The sequence below is a fragment of the Salmo salar genome, chromosome ssa04, assembly GCF_905237065.1.
Source record: "Salmo salar chromosome ssa04, Ssal_v3.1, whole genome shotgun sequence".
In the NCBI taxonomy this organism is placed as follows: Eukaryota; Metazoa; Chordata; class Actinopteri; order Salmoniformes; family Salmonidae; genus Salmo; species Salmo salar.
In genome coordinates this window covers 29,821,659-29,849,316 of record NC_059445.1, presented here as the reverse complement: position 1 = coordinate 29,849,316, position 27,658 = coordinate 29,821,659, and the positions used below count along the sequence as shown (strand labels likewise).

Sequence of the window (27,658 nt, the reverse complement as noted above, 5' to 3'; positions counted from 1 at the left end):
ACTGGGAACTCTGGAGAAAAAAATCGAGTTCTGACTAAAAAAAATCGTTTGAGCATCCATCAAACTCGGAATCCCAAGTCGGAAACTCGGGCATCTTTCTATAGCCCCGACTTCCCGACCTGAAAATCACCGACGTCATGGTTTGACCTCGTTTTTTCCGAGTTGTCTTGAAAGCACTGTTAAAGTAGGCGGTGCAAGTAGTAGAAGGTTCTGGAAGTTCATCGCCAGGACGAGGGGTTGTTATAAGTTAAACAAGGTCCTTTCTCTCAACGGCCGTCTATTGTAACAGGTAGCTAACCACAATTTAATGGTGTTTTCATTCTGCAAAAAAAGTAATGTTCCTAATTGGTATAGTAATAAACTACTAGCTAAGCTACTACTATCAGTTAGCTAGGTCGTGGATAGCTGGCCAGCTAACGTTAGCCTAGCTAGCTACCAAACCTGGGTAAGTTACCTAGCTGGCTAGCTAACTTAACGTTGTCATGTTGGATACGGGTAACTAGCTAGATGGGTCTCTGTTGTCCTTTAAGCGTTTAGTAATAATGTAACGTTAGCTAGCCAGCGTTAAAGACGTAGCTGACGTTCGACGTTAGCTAGCGCTTCTAGTATTGGCAAAGACCGTAACGTTAACGTGGAACCATGAGGACTTTATATTTCATATCAGAAAAATAACGCTAATAGTAAAATGTTAAATTGATACACACCATTCTATAGGGTTCCCACAAGCCCATATATATCCATGTTACAGCGCTTGTTTACAGACAGAAGACAGTGGACTAACGTTATCTGTGCTAATTAATGTTAGCTATCTGCGTCTGAGTGAACACCTACACCTTCAGTGTAAACTGAAGACAAACGCCACAAATGTGTCAGAATACTATCCTCTGCAACTGTTAAACCCGGTTAAAACAGTTTACAGTAATTGTGTATTTAGCATTTGTGAGGTTGATATGAAAGTACAGGGATTTATATTTCTAGAACCGTAACGCAATTGAGAATCGATTCACGTTTATTTGGTTGTTTTGGCTTCCAGAGCCCTTTAAACCTAACATGAAAGATACTTTAACTAATACGTAGATATAGCTTGCTTTGTAGTAGGACACCCCTCTGGTCTGTTTAGCATGTGTTCTCAGAAGTCTCACGATGTTGAGCTTCTGGGTTCAGAAAGTCAGATGTTAAGACCTAACCCCTCATGTTGAAAATATGTTGCTATTCACCAACTTTGTTGTTTCTAATGCTATCTGATTGGGATATTTATATCATGAAGTTGCAGTGGTGGGTAACTTGTCATACCAATAAGTTGTTTCAAATGCAAATAGAATGTCATTAGTGCTGAGCGATTAACAACTATTGACCAACTTCGGTTCAATTATTTGATTTCCATTTCATTCATTTTTTTTCTGAGTGCAATGCTCAGTTTCTTTTAGATCAGATCAAGCGCGAACTGTTCCCAACAGGCCATTGGGCGCCTACTTGTCCTGTCAGAGACGGAGAGGGATAGAGCAGTTGCTTCGTGTGGTATCTCTACCTGAAAATACATAATCTAAGATTTGATAGTTGGTGTTCAGCAGTCGTAAAGTATGCTATATTTATTTTGAAGAACTACTAAAATAATGATTTTTGTAAGACGGTATAGCGCCCCCCCCCCAAAAAAAAAAATCTATCAATGTTTTTATTTTTTGTATAATGAAACTATTACTGAACCGACCTCAAAGCACATCGCTCCGCACTATATGTCATATAGGACGAGAAACTGACACTTGTGTGAACAGCATTTTCTTTCTTCTGCAGACTGTAACCAACAACAATGGTGAAGGAAACCGGCTTTTATGACATGTTGGGTGTTAAGCCCAATGCCACACCAGATGAGCTGAAAAAGGCTTATCGTAAGCTGGCCTTGAAATACCACCCTGACAAGAACCCTACTGAGGGGGAGAAAGTGAGTGGAAGTATTCAGGAAACCACTTTGCGTCCATGATGGTCAGAGTTTATTTTTGTTGTACCACCTTTATCTTTCTGAGCTGTGTATGTTATAAACAATGTAAAACTCCTATGAATAGGTTCTGATTTATGACCAGTGGTTGAGTGGAGATAGGTTATTTATGCCAGTGTACTGGAGTTAAGAGGTACAGTAAGCTCATTCCCCAGCTAGCTTGAAATTTCGTAGATGGATCTATACAATTGGTTCCTTTTGTATAGCTCAAATGTTTTTTCACATTATCGAGCGGGTGGTCACGTGTGTTGGCAAGGTAGAGGACTCTGGTTCAAGCCCAGTCAGAGGCAAGTTCAGGGGGAGCGATGTATGCTAATCCAGCACATTGATGCCGGTTATGCCAGGTTATTTTTAAGAGATGAATATGGAAAATACATCAATTGTTTCTACAGTTCTGTCAGAAAATTCTAGTAAGTTTAATATTTGAGTGCTAGTTGAGATTTCTACAAGTAGTTGTTTTTGCACTCTGAGAATTGATCGCGTTGGGCCAGTAACCGAAAGGTTGCTGGATTGAATCCCCGAGCTGACAAGGTAAAAATCTGTCATTCTGCCCCTGAGCAAGTCAGTTAACCCACTGTTTCCTGGCCGCCGACGATGTCGATTAAGGCAGCCCCCCGCACCTCTCTGATTCAGATGGGTTGGGTTAAATGCGGAAGACACATTTCAGTTGTACAACTGACTATCCCCCTTTCATTCAGTTTTTTTCTTCCCAGTTTAAGCAGATATCTCAGGCATATGAGGTGCTGTCAGACTCCCAGAAGAGAGAGGTGTATGACCGGGGAGGGGAGAAGGCAATAAAAGGAGGGGGCAGCGGAGGTGGCGGGGGTTTTGGATCCCCCATGGACATCTTTGACATGTTCTTTGGAGGAGGTGGCCGACTGCACCGGGAGAGGAGAGGTAAAACAAAATGAAGTACAGAGACAAATATTACCTTCCACAGAAGACTTCAACATCTGGCCTTTGGTTTTCTGTGGTTCTTCTTAACTTCTCTATAGCTAATGCTTTGCCCCAATGTGCTCTCAACCTAGGAAAGAATGTGGTTCATCAGCTCACAGTCTCTTTGGAAGACCTCTTCAATGGCGCCACGAGGAAACTTGCTGTCCAGAAGAATGTTATTTGCGAGCGATGTGAAGGTGCTACATTACTACACATGTTACATTGTTGGTTAACATTGGTCTTGATCAGTCCCTTATTAAAAGGGACGGATGAAAATGACCAGTGTGGTAACCCTAAAGTCATCAGGTTGAATAGCCCTGTGTGTTCATGCATGGATTGGATGTAATTTTTGTTTTTTTTAAAACCGTATCACATTATGAACAATTTACCCTCGGCTAGGGTAAAACATTTTTGAGATATCGTACAATGCCCAAACTGTATTGTTTGGTTCCATTTTTGTTGCTCTGACTATAAAATGCGTACATAGATGTTCTTGCTTACTCCAAGTACATTTATACAGCGGATCATTAAGCCACCGAATCGCTATCTCTTGACTAGCATTTACCGCCCTGTCAAATGCAGCATGTGGCGTTCTGTTTAACGGTGATGTAATGAGTTACTGCTGCAAACGACTGGGGTGATGTGGACTGACATGGCTATGGTTTGGGGTAGGTCGCGGGGGAAGGAAGGGTGCGGTGGAGATGTGCATGTCCTGTCGCGGCACGGGCATGCAGGTGCGCCTCCACCAGCTGGGGCCAGGCATGGTGCAGCAGGTGTCCACCGTGTGCGGGGGTTGCCAGGGCCAGGGCCAGCGTATCAGCCACAAGGACCGCTGCAAGGCCTGCAGTGGACGGAAGATTCTGCGGCAGAAGAAGATCCTAGAGGTCCACATTGACAAAGGTGAGGCGGTTGATTAGTTGTCCATCAATTGAAGTCTTTCCACAGCTCACAATTGATATTAATTTATTCATAGTTAATATATACAATAAATTAAAATGTTCTACCCTGAATGTTATTTTTTTGCTATGAGGTCCAACAGTTTGACTCGTTTGATTTGTGTGGAGTACAAATTTTCAAGAGCATAGACTCTGCCTAAATTGTTCACTATGTTTGTGTAATGACGTGGGGGGTTGGGGGTGGGTTAAGCATGTTGACACGGGATGCGCCATGTCCCTGGGCCCTGTTGACACCGTTACCTGACAGACCAAGCTGCCTGTGGATGGGAATGCTAGCAGAGTGACTGCCAATTTAACAGGTAAAAGTGTGAAGATTTTCTTTCTCCATTTTGAGGATATAGGAGGTTTTAGATGTTTGTCCATTTAACCAGAGTTTTGGATGTCTGTTATGTGATATAACCTACATTTTCTTCACTTCTGGTCCTGGAGAGCTACACGGCTAATACATCTGATTCATGTAGTCACAATCTTGATTAGTTGGATCAGTATTTCTAGAGCTGGGCAGAGACTAAGGCACGCAACACACTGCAGTCTTCTGGGACCAGGAATGAAGAGTATTGTGATATAAGATGGCATAGTGAGTGACATATCAGTGCCTGATTCACATTATTACAGGGCCAACCAAAACAGTGTGCTGGCTCAAATATGTCCTTTTCACATTGTCCTTTCCAAAACATTTCCAGGATCTGTGGTGGATCCGTAACTAGGCCAGCCCACTACAGCTCCGTTTGAGCCTATTGTGTAGAATGGCAGTCAATTGACAAAAAGCCGGCTACATATCAACTTGTGTACCAAACATTAGGAACACCTTCCTAATAGTGAGTTGCACCCCCTTTGCCCTCAGAACAGCCTCAATTTGTCGGGACATGGACTCTACAAGGTGTCTAAGGGCCAACCTTAGGGGATGCTGGACCATGTTGACTCCAATGCTTCCCACAGTTGTCAAGTTGGCTGGATGTCCTTTAGGTGGTGGCTCATTCTTGATACACATGAAAAACCCAGCAGTGTTGCAGTTCTTGACACAATCAAACTGGTGTGCCTGGCATACCCCGTTCAAAACCACTTAAATCTTTTTTCTTGCCTTTTCAACCTCTGAATGGCACACACAATACATGTCTCAATGCTTAAAAATCCTTCTTAAACCTGTCCTCTATACTGATTTGATGTGGATTTAACATCTGACATCAATAAGGGATCATAACTTTCACCTGGTCAGTCTGTTACGGAAATGTAGACTGTTTTGTCCACTGTGTGAGTGTGCGTGCATGCAGTCATTCGGAAAGTGTTCAGACCCCTTGACTGTCCACATTTTGTTACGTTACAGCCTTATTCTAAAATGGATTAAATTAAACATTTTCCTAAATCTACACACAATACCACATAATGACAAAGCAGATACACATTTTTTTATTTTTTTCCCAAATGTATTAAAAATAAAAATACTTTATTTACCTAACTATTCAGAATCTTTGCTATGAGACTTTGAACTCGGGTACACCCTGTTTCCGTTGATCATCCTTGATGTTTCGACAACTTGATTGGAGTCCATCTCTGGTAAATTTGATTGATTGGACATGATTTGGAAAGGCACACACCTGTCTATATAAGTTCCTACAGTTGACAGTGCATGTCAGAGCAAAAACCAAGCCATGAGGTCGACGGAATTGTCTGTAGAACTCTGAGACAGGATTGTGTCGAGGCACTGATCTGGGGAAGGGTACCAACAAATGTCTGCAGCATTGAAGGTCCCCAAGAACACAGTGGCCTCCGTCATTTTTAAATGGATGAAGTTTGGATCCACCAAGACACTTCCTAACTTGTAACGTCATACCCAAGAAGACACAAGGCTGTAATCGCTGCCAAAGGTGCTTCAACAAAGTACTGTGTTAAAGGTCTGATTAATTACAGTTGAAGTCGGAAGTTTACATACACATAAGTTGGAGTCATTAAAAATATTTTTTCAACCACTCCACATGTCTTAACAAACTATAGTTTTTCCAATAATTGTTAACAGACAGATTAATTTCACTTTATAATTCACTGTATCACAATTCCAATGGGTCAGAAGTTTACATACACTAAGTTGACACTGCCTTTAAACAGCTTGGAAAATTCCAGAAAATTGTCATGCCTTTAGAAGCTTTTGATAGGCTAAATGACATCATTTGCGTCAATTGGAGGTGTAGATGTATTTCAAGGCCTAACTTTCAACTTTGCTTGACCTCATGGGAAAATCAAAATAAATCAGCCAAAAAATTGTGGACCTCCAAGTCTGGTTCATCCTTGGGAGCAATTTCCAAACGCCTGAAGGTACCACGTTCATCTGTACAAACAATAGTACGCATGTATAAACACCATTGGACCACGCAGCTGTCATACCACTCAGGAAGGAGACGCATTCTGTCTCCTAGAGATTAATGTGTTTTGGTGCGAAAAGTGCAAATCAATCCCAGAACAACCGCAAAGGACCTTGTGAAGATGCTGGAGGAAAGTATCTATATCCACAGTAAAATGAGTCCTATATCGACATAACCTGAAAGGCCGCTCAGCAAGGAAGAAGCCACTGCTCCAAAACCGCCATAAAAAAGCCAGACTACGGTTTGCAACTGTACATGGGGACAAAGATCATACTTTTTGGAGAAATGTCCTCTGGTCTGATGAAACAAAAATGGAACTGTTTAGCCATAATTACCATCGTTATGTTTGGAGGAAAAAGGGGGAGGCTTGCAAGCCGAAGAACACCATCCCAACTGTGAAGCACGGGGGTGGCAGCATCATGTTGTAGGGGTGCTTTGCTGCAGAAGGGACTGGTGCACTTCACAAAATAGATGGCATCATGAGGATGGAAATCTAGGATATATTGAAGCAACATCAAGACAATCAGGAAGTTAAAGCTTGGTTGCAAATGGGTCTTCCAAATGGACAATGACCCCAAGCATACTTCTAAAGTTGTGGCAAAATGGCTTAAGGACAACAAAGTCAAGGTATTGGAGTGGCCATCTCAAGGCCTTGATCTCAATCCTATAGAACATTTGTGGGCAGAACTGAAAAAGCGTGTGCGAGCAAGGAAGCCTACAAACCTGACTGAGTTACACCAGCTCTGTCAGGAGGAATGGGCCAAAAACATTTGACCCAAGTTAAATAATTTAAAGGCAATGCTACCAAATACTAATTGAGTGTGTCAACTTCTGACCCACTGGGAATGTGATGAAAGAATTAAAAGCTGAAAAAAACTGACATTTCACATTCTTAAAATAAAGTGGTGATCCTAACTGACCTAAAACGGAATTTTTACTAGGATTTTAAATGTCAGGAATTGTGAACTCAGTTTAAATGTATTTGGCTAAGGTGTATGCAAACTTCAACTGTATGTAAATGTTATTTTTATTTTTTAATACATATACAAAGATTTCTAAACCTGTTTTTGCTTTGTCATTATGGGATAGTGTAGTTTTGTTTCCTCAATGTAATACATTTTAGAATAAGGCTGTAACGTAACAAAATGGGTAGAGTCGAGGTCTGAATACTTTCCGAATGCACTGTACGTACACACACACAGCTAAAATGGCAGTTCTGCCACTTTTCAACCTTTTCAACCATTTTTCTCCAGCACCATATCAGTGTCTACCAACAGGTAACTGCCAGAATAAAGGGAAACACAAGAGTAAATGAGGGATTGTGTATTGAAATTAAAACATCCCATCATGCTTAGGGTCAGTATAAAAATTCCCATTTGCACAATATTTTGCCTGCCATGGCTAGCAAAGATCTGACTTTTTAAAAGATGGGTCTCAAAGGAGCATAGGGGGATTGAAAATGTGTCAATCATCAGATCTCAATACAATGGAGCATTTGGAGATTCTGGAGCGGTGCCTGAGACGGCGTTGCCGCCACCATTAACAAAACACCAAATTATGGAAGAATGGTCTGGAACTCTAGCTCTCCAAAAGAGTTCCAGACACTTGTAGAATCTATGCCAAGGTGCGTTGAAGCTGTTCTGGCGGCTCTTTAAAAAAACATTGAATTCTTTTGGTAGTTGTGTGAAAATGGTGCCTTCCTATGATCTCTAGTTAAAAATATAGAAGTAAAAGAAAAAAAAAAATGCTTCTGTGACATTGCAGGAAGGATTACAAGTAATACAAACATTGATTTTCAAAACTTACAAGTTTCTATACTGAAGCAAATGGTAGTGTGTGTGTACTGTGAGTTCTGTGGTTGGTTTATACCCTACTCTTTTGGCGCTGGTTGTCCAAGGCAACAGTCAGGGAAAGTTGGTTTGGTCCAACTCACAGGGCTTTTTCACAGAAACTCAGCAAAAAAGAGAGGTCTTCTCACTGTCAACTGCATTTATTTTCAGCATACTTACACGGAACCCAAACTCGCTGCGCATGTGCACCATCGTGCATAAATGTATTTTGTCCCCCCACACGCAAACGCGATCACGACGCGCAGGTTAAAATATCAAAACAATCTGAACCAATTATATTAATTTGGGGACAGGTCGAAAAGCTTTAAACATTTTATGGCAATTTAGCTAGTTAGCTTGCACTTGCTAGCTAATTTGTCCTAGTTAGCTAGCTAATTTGTCCTGGGATATAAACATTGAGTTATTTTACCTGAAATGCACAGGGTCCTCCGCCAATTAATCCACACACACAAAATGGTCAACCAAATCGTTTCTAGTCATCTCTCTTCCTTCCAGGCTTTTACTTCTCTTGACTTTATATTGCGATTGGCAACTTTCATAAATTAGGTGCATTACCGCCACCGACCTCGTTCGTTTTTCAGTCACCCACGTGGGTATAACCAATGAGGAGATGGCACGTGGGTACCTGCTTCTATAAACCAATGAGGAGATGGGAGAGGCAGGACTTGCAGCACGATCTGCGTCACATATAGAACTGACTTCTATTTTGGTCCTTGGCAACCAGACGCTTGTTGGCGTGCGTGCAATAATTTATTAATATAGATTTCTAAATTTATTTTGCAACGCACGCGAGCGGTGTAGTCAGCCTGTTAATGTGTAAATATTTGTATGACCTTAACCTCTAGGGTAGGTGGGACGCACCATTTTAAAGACAAGACTCTCGTTAATCTAACCACACTGTCCGATTTCAAAAAGGCTTTACAACGAAAGCAAAACATTAGATTATGTCAGCAGAGTACCCAGCCAGAAATAATCAGACACCCATTTTTCAAGCTAGCATATAATGTCACATAAACCCAAACCACAGCTAAATGCAGCACTAACCTTTGATGATCTTCATCAGATGACAATCCTAAGACATTATGTTATACAATGCATGCATGTTTTGTTCAATCAAGTTCATATTTATATCAAAAAACAGCTTTTTACATTAGCATGTGACGTTCAGAACTAGCATACCCCCCGCAAACTTCCGGTGAATTTACTAAATTACTCACGATAAACGTTCACAAAAAACATAATTATTTTATGAATTATAGATACAGAACTCCTCTATGCACTCGCTATGTCCGATTTTAAAATAGCTTTTCGGTGAAAGCACATTTTGCAATATTCTGAGTAGATAGCCCAGCCATCACGGGCTAGCTATTTAGACACCCACCAAGTTTAGCCCTCACCAAAGTCAGATTTACTATAAGAAAAATGTGATTACCTTTGCTGTTCTTCGTCAGAATGCACTCCCAGGACTTCTACTTCAATAACAAATGTTGGTTTGGTTCAAAATAATCCATAGTTATGTTCAAATATCCTCTGTTTTGTTCGTGCGTTCAAGACACTATCCGAAGGGTAAAGAAGGGTGCGTTTCGTGACAAAAAAATTCTAAATATTCCATTACCGTACTTCGAAGCATGTCAACCGCTGTTTAAAATAAATGTTTATGCCATTTTTCTCGTAAAAAAGCGATAATATTCCGACCGGGAAACCCTGTTTTAGTTCAAAGAGAGAGAAAATAAAAACATGGGGGTCGCCTCGTGCACACGCCTCAGTCTCATTGTCCTCTGATAGACCACTTACCAAAGGCGCTAATGTTTTTCAGCCAGGGGCTGCAAAGACATCATTCAGCTTTTTCCTGCCTTCTGAGAGCCTATGGGAGCCGTAGGAAGTGTCACGTTACAGCAGAGATCCTAAGTTTTCAATAAAGAGTGTCAAGAAGCCCAAGAAATTGTCAGACGGGCCACTTCCTGTAAGGAATCTTCTCAGGTTTTTGCCTGCCATATGAGTTCTGTTATACTCAGACACCATTCAAACAGTTTTAGAAACTTTAGAGTGTTTTCTATCCAAAGCCAATAATTATATGCATATTCTAGTTTCTGGGCAGTAGTAATAACCAGATTAAATCGGGTACGTTTTTTTTATCCGGCCGTGCAAATACTGCCCCCTACCCCCAACAGGTTAAGATTCAACAACTGAGACACAAACTGAACAAGTTCCACAGACATGTGACTAACAGAAATGGAATAATGTGTCCCTGAACAAAGGGGGGGTCAAAATCAAAAGTAACAGCCAGTATCTGGTGTAGCCACTAGCTGCATTAAGTACTGCAGTGCATCTCCTCCTCATGGACTGCACCAGATTTGGCAGTTCTTGCTGTGAGATGTTACCCCACTCTTCCACCAAGGCACCTGCAAGTTCCCGGACATTTCTGGGGGGAATGGCCCTAGCCCTCGCTCTCCGATCCAACAGGTCCCAGATGTGCTTAATGGGATTGAGATCCAGGCTCTTTGCTGGCCATGGCAGAACACTGACATTCCTGTTTTGCAGGAAATCGCGCACGGAACGAGCAGTATGGCTGGTGGAACTGTCATGCTGGAGGGTCATGTCAGGATGCGCCTGCAGGAAGGGTACCACATGAGGGAGGAGGATGTCTTCCCTGTAACGCACAGTGTTGAGATTGCCTGCAATGACAACTAGCTCAGTCGATGATGCTGTGACACACCGCCCCAGTCCATGACGGACCCTCCACCTCCAAATCGATCCCACTCCAGAGTACAGGCCTCGGTGTAACGCTCATTCTTTCGACGATAGACGCGAATCCGACCATCACCCCTGGTGAGACAAAACCGTGACTCGTCAGTGAAGAGCACTTTTTGCCAGTCTTGTCTGGTCCAGCGACGGTGGGTTTGTGCGGTGAGGCAGGTCCTTGTCTGGTGAGGACCTGCCTTACAACAGGCCTACAAGCCCTCAGTCCAGCCTCTCTCAGCCTATTGCGGACAGTCTGATAACTGGAGGGATTGTGCGTTCCTGGTGTAACTTGGGCAGTTGTTGTTGCCATCCTGTACCTGTCCCGCAGGTGTGAGGTACGGATCCTGTGCAGGTGTTGTTACACGTGGTCTGCCACTGCAAGGATGATCAGCTGTCTGTCCTGTCTCCCTGTAGCTCTGTTTTAGGCGTCTCACAGTATGGACATTGCGATTTATTGCCCTGGCCACATCTGCAGTCCTTATGCCTCCTTGCAGCATGCCTAAGGCAGCTGAGCAGGGACCCTGGATGTCTTTCTTTTGGTGTTTTTCAGAGTCAGTAGAAAGGCCTCTAGTATCCTTACTTTTCATAACTGTGACCTTAATTGCCTACCATCTGTAAGCTGTTAGTCTTAACGACTGTTCCACAGGTGCATGTTTATGGTTCATTGAACAAGCATGGGAAACAGTGTTTAAACACTTTACAATGAAGATCTGAAGTTATTTGGATTTTTACCAATTATCTTTGAAAGACAGAGTTTATGAATTTGGTACCCTGGAGCGTTTTCTTGAATTCTAGAAAATAAGGTTTGCTTTGACAAGAATGGAAATTAACAGATTCTGGATATAATTTCTGTAACTAAATTTCATGTGACTAGTACTACTGCATTATCTCTCGACCAGGATAGTGTGGATCTGGTTACCGAATGCTCTAGGATCCAAATAATCTAGGGATATGTGAAAATGCCCTAAATGTTCCCTAAGGCATGGTTGCGTGTGAACGCCGTTACCAGAATTCTGATCAGTCTTTTCTTAATGCAGTTTAATATGGACCAGTTGAGTTAAATGAATCCTAAATTGTTGCAGGTATGAAGGATGGGCAGAAGCTAGTTTTCCACGGGGAGGGAGATCAGGAGCCAGGACTAGAGCCTGGTGACATCATCATTGTCCTGGATCAGAGAGTCCATCCCGTCTTCACCAGGTAAAAGATGAAACCTCTCATGCCTGTTCTTATTCACTACCTACCTCTACCCTATGTCTATGTCACATTGTCTGATTGGACCAACAAATGTGTTTGTGCACATATGTGGCAGTTCCAATGTTCCACATGAGACCTTTTCTATTCAGTATTGGATTGGTCTGTATTCTGTACTAGCCTATAGACTCCTTTCTGTGTTTGCAAACATTGCTTTTGAGGGCGACGCACGGAAGTTGGTGGGGAAGTTCTTATAGAAGGCCAGCAAAAAAAAATTGCTCTTTACATGTTGCTTATGAGTGCTTTTTCACACTACTTTTGGATTATAATTGGGTTTTAAGGCTCGTATGAATGTCCTACTTAATGCAAATCAACAGCATTATACTTAAACATTTCAACCAGTAAAATGGCTCTTTGGCTAGTTTTTGGTACAGCCTATATCAATGAGCGTTAGCATTCTAGCTAACAACTGCTGCATCAGTTATTTAGTGAAAATCAAAACCAAATATAATCTTAGCAACTGTTCAGGCAAGAATCAAAATATCATTGTAAACGTATGAGAACCCAAAGGTAATAAAAGTTGTATGTTACTGTGTACTGGAAAAAGGTCTATATATCTAAGGCATGTAGCAAAACGAAAATTTGGCCAATTTCTGAACTGAATGGAAATTCATTTTCAACAAAAAAATCCCCATTTGAGAGGCAATCACTTTTCAGTTCCTGAATTGAAATGCAATTGATCGCAGCCTGGTTGGCTTTGGTTGGTATTAACTGTGCTCTATTCTACAGGCAAGGGGAAAATCTGATCATGACTATGGAGCTGCAGCTGGTGGAGGCCCTGTGTGGTTTCCAGAAGCCTTGTCAAACTCTGGACAACCGAAGCCTCCTCATCACCTGCCACCCAGGTACACTTCCTAGATTATTTCACTTAACAGAACCCTTGTACAACACTGTACATTTTTTTTAATGCATTTAAAAAAGAAATTTTTTATTGTGGTGTTGCACGGTATACTGATACCATCGTATTATAACGGTACCAAAACGTCATGATATTATACCATCATTTTAGAATACCGTAGTACCGTTTCATATGATGCTACCAATAGAAAACGTACCCGATTTAATCTGGTTACTACTCCTGCCCAGTAACTAGAATATGCATATAAATAGTAGATTTGGATAGAAAACACTAAAGTTTCTAAAACTGTTTGAATGGTGTCTGTGAGTATAACAGAACTCATATGGCAGTCAAAACCCTGAGACAAATCCTAACAGGAAGTGGAAATCTGATGTGTGGAATCACTTCAAAGCCTTTGCCATGGAAACACACAGGGACTTATTAATCATTTAGCACTTCCTAAGGCTTCCACTAGATGTCAACAGTCTTTACAAAGTGGTTTGAGTCTTCTATGGTAGAAACTGACCCAAAGAGAGGCTTGGGAAGTTGGTCACAGGGGGAGGGCCATTACTACTATTACGCGGGCGCCCATGGGAACCCTTTTGTTCCGAAACGTTTAGTAAGACAATGCAATCGTCCGCCTTGAATATTATTGAAGCTCTGGTTGAAAAAGGCCCTAAAGATTTATGTTATACAATGTTTGACACGTTTGAACGAACGTAAATATATATTTTTTGCACATTCGTGACGACAAGTCCCGCGCGCTTCAGTACATTATGAGTAGCCTTCGGAACGCGCTAACAAGAAGGAACTATTGGGACATAAATTATTACGTTTTTCAAACAATTCCTGGAAGTGCCTTCTGATGAAGATAATCAAAGGTAAGGGAATATTTACAATAGTATATTTGATTTTAGATGTTTCCAAGATGGCGCTAACATGTATCGCCTAGCCTATTTTTCTGAGCATACCACGTCGATTATTGCAAAGTGTGATTTCCCAGTAAAGATATTTTTAAATCTGGCAATGCGGTTGCATTCACGAGATGTTAATCTATAATTCTTTGAATGACAATATTACATTTTAACAATGTTTTCGAATAGTAATTTTGTAAATTGTAGCGCTGTTTCACCGGAAGCATTTGAGGGAAAATATTTTCGGAACGTCACGCGCCGATGTAAAATGCTGTTTTTATATATAAATATGAACTTTATCGAACAAAAAATGCATGTATTGTGTAACATGATGTCCTAGGAGTGTCATCTGATGAAGATTGTCAAAGGTTAGTGCTGCATTTAGCTGTGTTTTGGGTATTTGTGATGCATGCTAGTTGCTTTGAAAATGGCAGTGAGATTTTTTTTTGGCAGGGTACTCTCCTAACATAATCTAATGTTTTGCTTTTGCTGTAAAGCCTTTTTGAAATCGGACAACGTGGTTCCATTCAGGAGAGGTGTATCTATAAAATGGTGTAAAATAGTCATATGTTTGAGAAATTGAAGTTATAGCATTTGAGGTTTTGTATTTCGCGCGACGCGATTCCACTGGCTGTTGTCTAGGGTGGGACGCAAGCGTCCCACGTTCCCAGACAGGTTAAAAGGAACCACCAGCTTTCATATGTTCTCATGTTCTGAGCAAGGAACTTAACCTCTCTAGGGTCGGCGGGACGAAATCGTCCCACCTACGTAACAGCCAGTGGAATCCTGTGGCGCGTTATTCAAATACCTTAGAAATGCAATTACTTCAATTTCTCAAACATATGACTATTTTACACCATTTTAAAGACAAGACTCTCGTTAATCTAACCACACTGTCCGATTTCAAAAAGGCTTTACAACGAAAGCAAAACATTAGATTATGTCAGCAGAGTACCCAGCCAGAAATAATCAGACACCCATTTTTCAAGCTAGCATATAATGTCACATAAACCCAGAAGACAGCTAAATGCAGCACTAACCTTTGATCTTCATCAGATGACAACCCTAGAACATTGAACAAAACATGCATGTATTGTATAACAATCAAGTTCATATTTATATCAAAAACCAGCTTTTTACATTAGCATGTGACGTTCAGAACTAGCATACCCCCCGCAAACTTCCGGTGAATTTACTAAACATTTACTAAATTACTCACGATAAACGTTCACAAAAAGCATAACAATTATTTTAAGAATTATAGATACAGAACTCCTCTATGCACTCGATATGTCCGATTTTAAAATAGCTTTTCGGTGAAAGCACATTTTGCAATATTCTCAGTAGATAGCCCGGCATCACGGGGCTAGCTATTTAGACACCCACCAAGTTTAACACTCACCAAAGTCCGATTTACTATAAGAAAAATGTTATTACCTTTGGTGTTCTTCATCAGAATGCACTCCCAGGACTTCTACTTCAATAACAAATGTTGGTTTGGTTCAAAATAATCCATAGTTATATCCAAATATCCTCTGTTTTGTTCGTGCGTTCAAGACACTATCCGAATGGTAAAGAAGGGTGACGAGCACGACGCATTTCGTGACAAAACATTTCTAAATATTCCATTACCGTACTTCGAAGCATGTCAACCGCTGTTTAAAATCAATTTTTGTGCCATTTTTCTCGTTAAAAAAAGCGATAATATTCCGACCGGGAATCTGCGTTTAGGTAAAAAGACGAAAGAAAATAAAGCATGGGGTCGACTCATGCACGCGCCTAAGCCCATTGTCCTCTGATCGGCCACTTGCCAAAGGCGATAATGTGTTTCAGCCAGGGGCTGCCTCGATATCATTCAGCTTTTTCCCGGGTTCTGAGAGCCTATGGGAGCCGTAGGAAGTGTCACGTTACAGCAAAGATCCTCAGTTTTCAATAAACAGAGCCAAGAAGAACAAGGAATGGTCAGAGAGGGCACTTCCTGTACAGAATCTTCTCAGGTTTTTGCCTGCCATATGAGTTCTGTTATACTCACAGACACCATTCAAACAGTTTTAGAAACTTTAGGGTGTTTTCTATCCAAAGCCAATAATTATATGCATATTCTAGTTTCTGGGCAGTAGTAATAACCAGATTAAATCGGGTACGTTTTTTATCCGGCCGTGTAAATACTGCCCCCTACCCCCAACAGGTTAAACGTTAGCTTTTTTACATGGCACATATTGCACTTTTACTTTATTCTCCAACACTTTGTTTTTGCATTATTTAAACATGTTTCATTATTTATTTGAGACTAAATTAATTTTATTGATGTATTGTATTAAGTTAACCTGTTGGGGCTAGGGGGCAGTATTTGCACGGCCGGATAAAAATCGTACCCGATTTAAATATATTAAACATTTCTTACCGAGCCTTTCCATAAGTCCACGCAAGTTTCTTCAACTGTCTGACTGTAATTAGAGCGATGTTGATAGCGTGCCATGATGCCAGCAGATTAGTTTGCCTTTGCCGATTGCGCATCATCTTCATGAATATAAGCAAGTGATGTCCTGGCTTTATTTACAAATTAGTGAGAATGTCTCACCCCATGTTCAAGAATTGCCTTTTTCTCGCTCACTCTAGGTTAAATGAAAACAGAATCTCCAAAATATTGTTACTTTTTAAACAAAGCAATTATTATTTATTAATTTAGAATGATATAAAAGCTCCGTAGGATCTGTGAGAATATCTAACGGAAAATGCCCCTTGGATATTAATTTAGTCCTCCAATCCTCTAAATGTAATTATTGGCGGAGAGTCACGTCATTGAAAATAATATTTTCCGATATGCTGTAAGCCTGAAATGAGTTTCACTAGTGTTGAGTAATGTGCTGTTAAATTGTGTACGTCTTATTTGAAGAGCATATTGAAGTTAGAAGCTAAAGCCTAGAACTATTTTAGCAGGCAAGCATGGGGACTGGTCTTGATAAATCAATGAGATTTTTATTTTCATTTAATCTCCGTTTGGGTATTGGTTAGACAATAATTAGAGATTTTAGGGTGCAGAAATGTTATGCTCTTAGTGTAAACCTTTTATTTAACTAGGCAAATCAGTTAACAAATTCTTATTTACAAGGACAGCCTGCTCCTTCCTCCTGTTGTATAGCACAATATTTTCCATTCCATCCTAACGGAAACCCTGAGTCTTTCGTTTTTTTCTGAATAGAAACGCCATAATATTAATCAAATTAAGTCAAATTTCTTCATCAATATACACTGCTCAAAAAAATAAAGGGAACACTTAAACAACACAATGTAACTCCAAGTCAATCACACTTCTGTGAAATCAAACTGTCCACTTAGGAAGCAACACTGATTGACAAATTTCACGTGCTGTTGTGCAAATGGAATAGACAACAAGTGGAAATTATAGGCAATTAGCAAGACACCCCCAATAAAGGAGTGGTTCTGCAGGTGGGGACCACAGACCACTTCTCAGTTCCTACGCTTCCTGGCTGATGTTTTGGTCACTTTTGAATGCTGGCGGTGCTTTCACTCTAGTGGTAGCATGAGACGGAGTCTACAACCCACACAAGTGGCTTAGGTAGTGCAGCTCATCCAGGATGGCACATCAATGCGAGCTGTGGCAAGAAGGTTTGCTGTGTCTGTCAGCGTAGTGTCCAGAGCATGGGGGAGCTACCAGGAGACAGGCCAGTACATCAGGAGATGTGGAGGAGGCCGTAGGAGGGCAACAACCCAGCAGCAGGACCGCTACCTCCGCCTTTGTGCAAGGAGGAGCAGGAGAAGCACTGCCAGAGCCCTGCAAAATGACCTCCAGCAGGCCACAAATGCGCATGTGTCTGCTCAAACGGTCAGAAACAGACTCCGTGAGGGTGGTATGAGGGCCCGACGTCCACAGGTGGGGGTTGTGCTTACAGCCCAACACCGTGCAGGACGGTTGGCATTTGCCAGAGAACACCAAGATTGGCAAATTCGCCACTGGCTCCCTGTGCTCTTCACAGATGAAAGCAGGTTCACACTGAGCACGTGACAGAGTCTGGAGACGCCGTGGAGAACGTTCTGCTGCCTGCAACATCCTCCAGCATGACCGGTTTGGCGGTGGGTCAGTCATGGTGTAGGGTGGCATTTCTTTGGGGGGCCGCACAGCCCTCCATGTGCTCGCCAGAGGTAGCCTGACTGCCATTAGGTACCGAGATGAGATCCTCAGACCCCTTGTGAGACCATATGCTGGTGCAGTTGGCTCTGGGTTCCTCCTAATGCAAGACAATGCTAGACCTCATGTGGCTGGAGTGTGTTCCAGTTCCTGCAAGAGGAAGGCATTGATGCTATGGACTGGCCCGCCCGTTCCCCAGACCTGAATCCAATTGAGCACATCTGGGACATCATGTCTCGCTCCATCCACCAACGCCACATTGCACCACAGACTGTCCAGGAGTTGGCGGATGCTTTAGTCCAGGTCTGGGAGGAGATCCCTCAGGAGACCATCCGCCACCTCATCAGGGGCATGCCCAGGCGTTGTAGGGAGGTCATACAGGCACGTGGAGGCCACACACACTACTGAGCCTCATTTTGACTTGTTTTAAGGACATTACATCAAAGTTGGATCAGCCTGTAGTGTGGTTTTCCACTTTAATTTTGAGTGTGATTCCAAATCCAGACCTCCATGGGTTGATAAATTGGATTTCCATTGATTATTTTTGTGTGATTTTGTCAGCACATTCAACTATGTAAAGAAAAAAGCAGTGTACAATGTTATTACAAAAAAGGTTTTAAATTCTCTGTTGGTGCCAATACAGAAGACTATCAAATGTTTCTCAATGATGCCCTCTGGTGGTCAAACTAGCAGTAAACTGCAGCCCCAAGGTGTGCCGCAGTATGACAACTTTTAAAGGAGGAACCACTGTAGGTCTAAGCAAATTTGCTTGTCACAGGAAGAATGGAAAATGCTTTGCTACTCATGAGATGTGCTTCAAAGGTAGGATTCATATAGGCCTAATTTAAGCCTTAATGGTGCTCCATTAACCTCCAATGTAAGTAAATGTAATATACGTAATCCCCAAAAGTAATTCTTTATCATGAGGGCCATAAACAATAACTAGTAATGCTGCATACTCAAAACTCTGTAAATTGATGTGCTCATTCACCGGAAGTTTTGGGAGGCAAAACATTTCTGAACATTACACGCCAATGTAAAATGGGGTTTTTGGATATAAATATGAGCTTTATCGAGCAAAACATGCATGTATTGTGTAACATGAAGTCCTATTAGTGCCATCTGATGAAGATCAAAGGTTAGTGATTCATTTTAGCTGTATTTCTGTTTTTTGTGATGCCTTTCCTTGCTTGGAAAATGGCTGTGTGGGTTTTCTTGTTTACGTGCTGTCCTAACAATCTAATATTATGCTTTCGCCGTAAAGCCTTTTTGAAATCGGACACTGTGGTTGGATTAAGGAGAATTTTATCTTTAAAATGGTGTATAATAGTTGTATGTTTGAGAAATTTGAATTATGAGATTTGTGTTGTTTTGAATTTGCCGCCCTGCTATTTCACTGGCTGTTGAATAGTGTGTCCCAGCTACCCCAGAGAGGTTAATCCAACCACAGTGTCCGATTTCAAAAAGGCTTTACGGCGAAAGCACCTTTCATGATTATGTTAGGTCAACACCTAGTCACAAAAAAAACACAGCCATTTTCCAAGCCAAAGTGAGGATTCACAAAAAAGAAATAGAGAGAAAATTAATCACTAACTAATGATCTTCATCAGATGGCACTCATAGGACTTCATGTTACATGTATGTTTTGGGCTAGGGGGCAGCATTTGCACGTCTGGATAAAAAAAAATGTACCCGATTTAATCTGGTTACTAATCCTACCCAGTAACTAGAATATGCATATACTTATTATATATGGATAGAAAACACTCTAAAGTTTCTAAAACTGTTTGAATGGTGTCTGTGAGTATAACAGAACTCATTTGGCAGGCAAAACCCTGAGACATTTTCTGACAGGAAGTGGATACCTGATGTGTTGTATCGACTTTAAACCTATCCCATTGAAAAACACAGGGGCTGAGGAATATTTTGGCACTTCCTATTGCTTCCACTAGATGTCACCAGCCTTTACAAAGTGTTTTGAGTCTTCTGGAGGGAGATCTGACCGAACAAGAGCCATGGAACGATGATGTCCCATTAGACACCTGGCGCGCGAGTTCATGTTGGGTACCCTCGTTCCAATACGTTATAAAAGAGTATGCATTCGTCCACCTTGAATATTATTCATGTTCTGGTTAAAAAGGCCCTAATGATTTATGCTATACAACGTTTGACATGTTTGAACGAACGGAAATATATTTTTTCCCCTCGTTCATGACGAGAAGTCCGGCTGGCTTAGATCATGTGCTAACAAGACGGAGATTTTTGGACATAAATGATGAGCTTTTTTGAACAAAACTACATTCGTTATGGACCTGTGATACCTGGAAGTGACATCTGATGAAGAGAATCAAAGGTAATGGATTATTTACATAGTATTTTCGATTTTAGATCTCCCCAACATGACGTCTAGTCTGTATCGCAACGCGTATTTTTCTGGGCGCAGTGCTCAGATTATTGCAAAGTGTGATTTCCCAGTAAGGTTATTTTTAAATCTGGCAAGTTGATTGCGTTCAAGAGATGTAAATCTATAATTCTTTAAATGACAATATAATATTTTACCAATGTTTTCTAATTTTAATGATTTAATTTGTGACGCTGACTTGACTGCCGGTTATTGGAGGGAAACGATTTCCTCAACATCAATGCCATAGTAAAACGCTGTTTTTGGATATAAATATGAACTTGATAGAACTAAAAATGCATGCATTGTCTAACATAATGTCCTAGGAGTGTCATCTGATGGAGATTGTAAAAGGTTAGTGCATCATTTTAGCTGGTTTTATGGTTTTGGTGACCCTGTCTTTGACTTGACAAAACATTACACACAACTCTTGTAAATGTACTGTCCTAACATACTCTAAATTTATGCTTTCGCCGTAAAACCTTTTTGAAATCGTAAAACGTGGTTAGATTAAGGAGATGTTTATCTTTCAAATGGTGTAACATAGTTGTATTTTTGAAAAATTTGAATTTTGACATTTATTTGGATTCAAATTTGCCGCTCTTGAAATGCACCTGCTGTTGATGGAGTGCACCACGGGTGGCACGCTAGCGTCCCACCTAGCCCATAGAGGTTAATGCAACCGCTGTGTCAGATTTTAAAAAAGCTTCATGGTGAAAGCACACTTTGCAATAATCTGAGTACTGCGCTCAGAAAACCAAACCAGCAATACAGATACCTGCCATTTTGGAGTCATCTAAAATCATAAATGGCATTATAAATATTCACGTACCTTTGCTCTTCATCAGAATGCACTCAGGAATCCCAGGTCCACAATAAATGTTGTTTTGTTCGATAAAGTCCATAATTTATGTCCAAATACCTCCTTGTTGTTTGCGCATTCAGTAAGCTACTCCAAATGTAGGAAGTGCGCCGAAAATTTCACGACCAAGTCAAAAAAAGTTATATTTACGTTTGTAGAAACATGTCAAACGTTGTATAGCATCAATCTTTAGGGCCTTTTTAACATAAAACTTCAATAATATTCCAACCGGACGATTCCAATGTCTTGAAAAATGTTATGGAACACAGCTACCTCATCACGTAAACGCGCGCCACAAAACTCATGTAATTTTCTGAGTCACCAACTTCCCGGCCTTCTTGTTCGCTCTCTGTTTACTGCAAAAGCCTGCAACAAGGTTCTAAACACTTTTGACATCTAGTGGAAGCCTTAGGAAGTGCAAAATGAACCCTAAGTCACTGTTAGGCAATGACTTGAAAAGACTACAAACATCAGATTTCCCACTTCCTGGTTGGATTTTTCTCAGGTTTTTGCCTGCCATATGAGTTCTGTTATACTCAGACATCATTCAAACAGTTTTAGAAACTTCAGTGTTTTCTATACAAATCTACTAATAATATGCAAATATTTGACTCTGGGCCCGAGTATTAGGCAGTTTACTCTGGGCACGCTTTTCATCCAAAAATGAAAATACTGCCCCCTATACCTTAAGTTAATCCAACCACGGTGTCAGATTTCAAAAAGACTTTACTACAAAAGCAAACCATGTGATTATCTGAGAACAGCGCCCAGCAGACAAATCATTACAAACAGTAGCCAGCCAAGTAGACGAGTAACAAAAGTCAGAAATAGCGATTAAAGTCTTCATATGGTTGCACTCCCAAGACTCCACAAATGTTTGTTTTGTTCGATAAAGTCCCTCTATATATTCAAAAACCTCAGTTTTGTTGGTGTGTTTTGTTCAGTAATCCATTGGAACAAAGCGTGGTCACAACAGACGAAAAATCAAAAGTACCATAAAAGTTTGTAGAAACATGTCAAATGATGTTTATAATCAATCCTCAGGTTGTTTTTGTCATAAATAATCAATCATATTTCAACCGGACAATAGCTTCGTCAATAGAAAAGGAAAAACAAGAAAGGCATGCTCCCGGTCACGCGCAGGACTCATGTCTGGAAATTTCCACTGTCCTCTCATTGAAAGTGGTGTTTCTCCCTCATTTTTCAGAGTAAAAACCTTAAACAATGCCTAAAGACTGGCCACCTGTAGTGGAAGCAATAGGGATCGTGAACTGGGTCATAAGTATATGTATGGTCATTTCAAAATAATAGCACTTCCTGGATGGATTTTCCTCAGGTTTTCGCCTGCCATATCAGTTCTGTTACACTCAGACATTATTTTAACAGTTTTGAAAACTTTTGTTTTCTATCCAAATCTACCAATTATATGCATATCCTATCTTCTGGACCTGAGTAGCAGGCAGTTTACTTTGGGCACGCTTTTGATCCAAAATTCTGAATGCTGCCTACCCTGGTGAGGTTAACTGACTTGCCTAGTTAAATAAATAAAAAATACACATTTGTATATGTAGTGTTAGAATGTAGAAAATATGGAAAGGTCTTTCTTGATCAAAATGTCCACCCTCATTGCTGTGAACATCTGGCTAGGAACTCGCCTTTCATCTCATATTAATCTTGTCCGTCTGTTTTTTGTTTAATCTCCCGGTCACGCAATTATTTTAGATTACTGGCTATAAATCGCTCTGAATGTGCTACAGCAATGAAACCATTCTCCTGCTGTGTTACGATTTTAGGCATAGGGTGTTAGCCACTAACAACGTTAAACACTGACGTAGGGTTCAGCCATGAGTTGATGGACAGTCTGAAGAGCGAATTAAATCATAGGAGGGACGTCCCAGGTTCAAGTGGTGTCAGATTTCACATCCTGATTCACACAGGCAACAGACATACCCCTTCCTGTGTCCGTAAGAACACTTAATGCTTGCCATTTCGATCTATGGTGTCCACCGATCGATTTCAACGAAAATGTCTGTCGGTACCAGAACCACGTAAAGTCCCCTGTTTAGGGGACCTACATCTTAAATTCTGTTTGTTGCCTAATGTTTTTAAAGTTGGGAGTAGTGTGCGTATGTGTTTTGGGGGAAAGGTGTGTGTTTGAGAGAGAGATCTGGAGGGAGAGATAGTTAACTGAAGCGTAAAGATTTCATGCAGTGTTTTCCCCACAATGACATTGTAATGGTGCCGGAGGGGATGGCTGCCATTTTTATGGGCTCCTAACCAACTGTGCTATTTCGTTTTTTTCCTGCATTTTTGTAACTTGTTTTGTACATAAAGTTGCTGCTACCGCCTCTTATGACTGAAAATATCTTCTGGACATCAGCACAGCGAATACTCACCTTGTACTGGACGAAGAGGTCGACACAAAGGATATACTGCTCTCCGCAGACCAGGCCCAAATCCCTGTCATTTGCGTGAAAAGGCAGAGATACAGAGGGAGAAGGTTGGGGTGCCTCATAAGGATTCGTAGGCGAGTGAGTAAATCGTCATTGCCAACGTACAATCGCTGGAAAACAAACTTGATGATCTACGGTCGAGACCATCCTATCAACGGGACATTAACTGTAAAATCTTATGTTTCACCGAGTTGTGGCTGAACGACAACACGGATAATGTAGAGCTGGCTGGGTTTTCCGTGCATCGGCAGGACCGAGCAGCTACGTCTGGTAAGACGAGGGGTGAGGTTGTGTATATTTGTCAATAACAGCTGGTGCACGTGGTCTTAGTATTAAAGAAGTCTCGAGAGGTATTACTTTCCTGAGGTAGGGTACCTCATGATAGGCGGTAGACCACACTTTCTACCAAGAGTTCTCATCTATATTCATAGCCGTCTATGATACTTGGCTTAGTAAAATGTTGGTATCATGACAGCACTAGTTGATAGCTTCTTAAAATATTTACCTTCACAGGGGAATTGATCAAACCTGGCGACAAGAAGTGTGTCCTGAATGAGGGGATGCCCATGCACCGCCAGCCGTTTGAAAAGGGACGCCTCATTATCCTCTTTTCGGTATGTTCTGTAAAACACACACCTTTCAATGTGTTCCACCATTCAGGACTTGATACTGTAGTTCAATATCTATCTTTGTATTTATTCTGAAAAATATAAACATAACATATAAAGTGTTGGTCCCATGTTTCATGAGCTGAAATAAAAGTTCTCAGAAATGTTCCTAATGCACAAAAGCTTGATTCTCTCACATGTGCACAAATTTGTTTACATTCCTGTTAGTGAGCATTTCTCCTTTGCCATGATAATCCATCCATCCTGACAGGTGTGACATATCAAGAAGCCTGATCATTACACAGGTGCACCTTGTTCTGGGGACAATATAAGGCCACTAAAATATGCAGTTTTGTCACAACACAATGCCACAGATTGGCATGGTGACTGCAGGAATGTCCACCAAAGCTGTTGCCAGAGAATTGAAAGTTATTTTCTCTACCATAAGCCACCTCCAACGTCGTCGTAGAGTGTGGCAGTACTTCCGACTGGCCTCACAACCGCAGACCAGGTGTAACCACGCCAGCCCAGGACCACCTCATCTGGCTTCTTCACATGCGGGATCATCTGATACCAGCCACCCGGACAGCTGATGAAACTGGGTTTGCACAGCTGAAGAATTTCTGCACACACTGTCAGAAGCCGTCTCGGGGAAGCTCATCCTTTATGTGCTCGTCATCCTCACCGATGTCTCGTAACTGACTTCAGTGGGCAAATGTTCACCATCAATCACCACTGGCACGCTGGAGATATGTGCTCTTCACAGATGAATCCCGGTTTCAACTGTACTGGGCAGATGGCACAGTGTGTTTGTGTTGTGTGGGTAAGCGGTTTGCTGATGTCAATGTTGTGAACATAGTGCCACATGGTGGCGGTAGGGTTATGGTATGGGAAGTCATAAGCTACATACAACGAACACAATTGCATTTTATCGCTCACAATTTGAATGCACAGAGATACTGTGACGAGATCCTGAGGCCCATTGTCCGCCATTCATCTGCCGCCATCACCTCATGTTTCAGCACGTTAATGCATGGCCCCATGTTGCAAGAATTTGTACACAATTCCTGGAAGCTGAAAATGTCCGTTCTTCCATGGCCTGCATACTCACCGGACATGTCACACATTGAGCACATTTGAATGCGCCGGATCAACGTTTACGACAGCGCGTTCCAGTTCCCGCCAACATCCAGCAACTTCACACAGCCATTGAAGAGGAGTGGGACTGCATTCCACTGGCCACAATCAATAGCCTGATCAACTGTATGCGAAGATGTCATGCGGCATGAGGCAAGTGGTGGTCACACCAGATACTGACTGATTCTAATCCACGCCCCTACTTAAACTTATTTTTTTTAAGGTATCTGTATTTAGTCATGTGAAATCTATGGACTGATTTCCTTATGAAATGTAACTCAGTAAAATCTTTGAAATTGTTGCTTGTTGGGTTCATATTTTTGTGGTGTGTGTGTGTGTATATATATATATTGGGAAATAGTGTCCTAATTCGGCCGTGACCCCCACAGGACGGCGCACAATTGGCCCAGCGCCGTCCGGGGGAGGGTTTGGACGGTGGGGCTTGCCTTGGCTCATCGTGTCCTAGCGACTCCTTGCGCCTGCAAGCTGACTCTGGTCGGTCGTCAGTCGAACAGTGTTTCCTCCGACACATTGGTGTGGCTGACATTTGGGTCAAGCAAACGGTGTGATAAGTAGGTGGACAGGTGGGACATATTTCGGAGGACGCATGACTCGACCTTCACTTCTCCCAAGCCCATTGAGGGATAAGCAGAGGGACCTAATTTAGGGAGAAAACAGGGTCTGGTTAGTACGGAGATGGGAGACCATCTGGGAATACCAGGTGCCTTAAGCTAAAAAAAAATATATAAAAAAAGTAAATGGTCTCATTCATTCCCTCAGTTAAAATGTATTAAATTGATTGATTAACTACTGCTGCTTTATTAAACCACTGGAGACTTAAAGTCAACCATAACAACCTTATGACCAGTGGCCATTTTGTAGTAGCACTTTTATTGTGATTATGTAATTGACACTAAAGTCTGCACTGTGTAACTCGTAACGTGTTTGCTTTACTGTTTCAGTTGGTTCTTAATTTCATGACTTTTTAAAGAAAAAGTTACGGCCTAGAAATGATACCCATTTTCTTTTTGCCAAAGGTGGTATTCCCCGAGGCCAACTTCCTCCCCAAGCACAAGCTGAAGGAGCTAGAGCACTACCTTCCTGCCAAGAGGGAGGCAGAGCAGCCCGAGAGCATGGACGACGACCTCTACATATACGCCGACCTGGAGGACTGCGACCCGGCCAGAGTAAGACGCAGCCAATACCATTACATGGAAGAGGATGACTACCCGTCCGCTGGCGGGGTCCAGTGCCAGACCTCGTAAGACCCCGTCACATCACTCCAACCCCAAAACTCCATGGTCCAGCCCCCTCTGGAAACGTGCACAAACCGCATCTTACATTTTATTCTCTTAACTTACAATGCTAACTGTGGTGCCGAAGCGGTCCTTTAGGCTGGATACCTGGATCTACGTTCCAAGGTGACTCGGCTGTCTTTGTTGGATCGTGTGCCTGAGTGGAGGAAATTGATTTCTGGTTAAGTTCCTTAGAGGACCAGAAATGAAGATTCTGAGTTTTTGGAAGCGCTATGGATGCTGTCACTGACTTTTTTTTTTCTTTTTTTTTATATATATATATAAAGTTAGATTTTTATGGTGTTTGATTTGTAAATTAGCAGGTTTTGAGCACCCTCTGTCTGCTTTGGTGTCACGGTTAGTACCGTTGGTGATTTTGTGGTGTCCAAAGGTCACGAGAAAGAAAATAGTTGGAAGCTATAATTCATGTTGCCTAATTGAATCCTCACAGCGATGAACCATATAGGCCTATTTCCATATTGTTCCATTTTTGAATAATTTAATGTTTTTGTATACCACATCAGCGTAGTTGGAAGATACTTGCCAATTATTACACCAACATTTTTGTTTAATTCATTTTTAATAATGATGTAATGATGCATGTTATCTACATTTCATAAAATGCATATTGACCTTTTGTGATAGTTCATCTGTAGGATTCAATTGAATCCTATCTGCTGTAGTATGGTATACTTCGCTATGTTCAACTGATGAAAAGGTTATTTACCCCATTTTTAATATCAAGAGGTGTCTGTTTAATTCCTCCATTCTTCATGGGAATTAGTCAAACTGTAAATAAACTTTCAATAGACCTCAAGAAGTTCTGCTACTGGTATCTATGTGCTGTGACTGTCGTAATTGTTTTGGGATTAAAATAAACTTAATGGCTAGTCTTCTACTGCCAAATTGAAATTA

At 41.4% G+C, this 27,658-nt stretch overlaps 1 protein-coding gene across 2 annotated transcripts; it reads left to right on the top strand.

Moving 5' to 3' along the window:
* LOC106591825 (dnaJ homolog subfamily A member 1) lies at positions 1–27,658 on the top strand. 2 transcript variants are annotated; one of them, XM_045716796.1, is made up of 9 exons: positions 1–289; positions 1,792–1,939; positions 2,707–2,890; positions 3,022–3,126; positions 3,602–3,829; positions 11,917–12,031; positions 12,815–12,930; positions 24,217–24,317; positions 26,486–27,658. In XM_045716796.1, the coding sequence occupies exons 2-9, from the start codon at positions 1,808–1,810 to the stop codon at positions 26,711–26,713; spliced, it is 1,209 nt and encodes a 402-aa protein (XP_045572752.1). In that variant the 5' UTR covers positions 1–289; positions 1,792–1,807; the 3' UTR covers positions 26,714–27,658. The 2 variants fall into 2 exon arrangements, with proteins under 2 accessions (XP_045572752.1, XP_045572753.1); XM_045716797.1 differs by lacking the exon at positions 1–289 and adding an exon at positions 427–445.

What these genes read in the sequence shown, in the direction of transcription:
- LOC106591825 (XM_045716796.1), top strand. Translation starts at nt 1,808, where the DNA reads ATGGTGAAGGAAACCGGCTTTTATGACATGTTGGGTGTTAAGCCCAAT. An exon ending in TATTTGCGAGCGATGTGAAG is followed by an intron (nt 3,127 to 3,601) that starts GTGCTACATTAC and finishes GGTTTGGGGTAG; the next exon opens with GTCGCGGGGGAAGGAAGGGT. An exon ending in CCTCATCACCTGCCACCCAG is followed by an intron (nt 12,931 to 24,216) that starts GTACACTTCCTA and finishes TTACCTTCACAG; the next exon opens with GGGAATTGATCAAACCTGGC.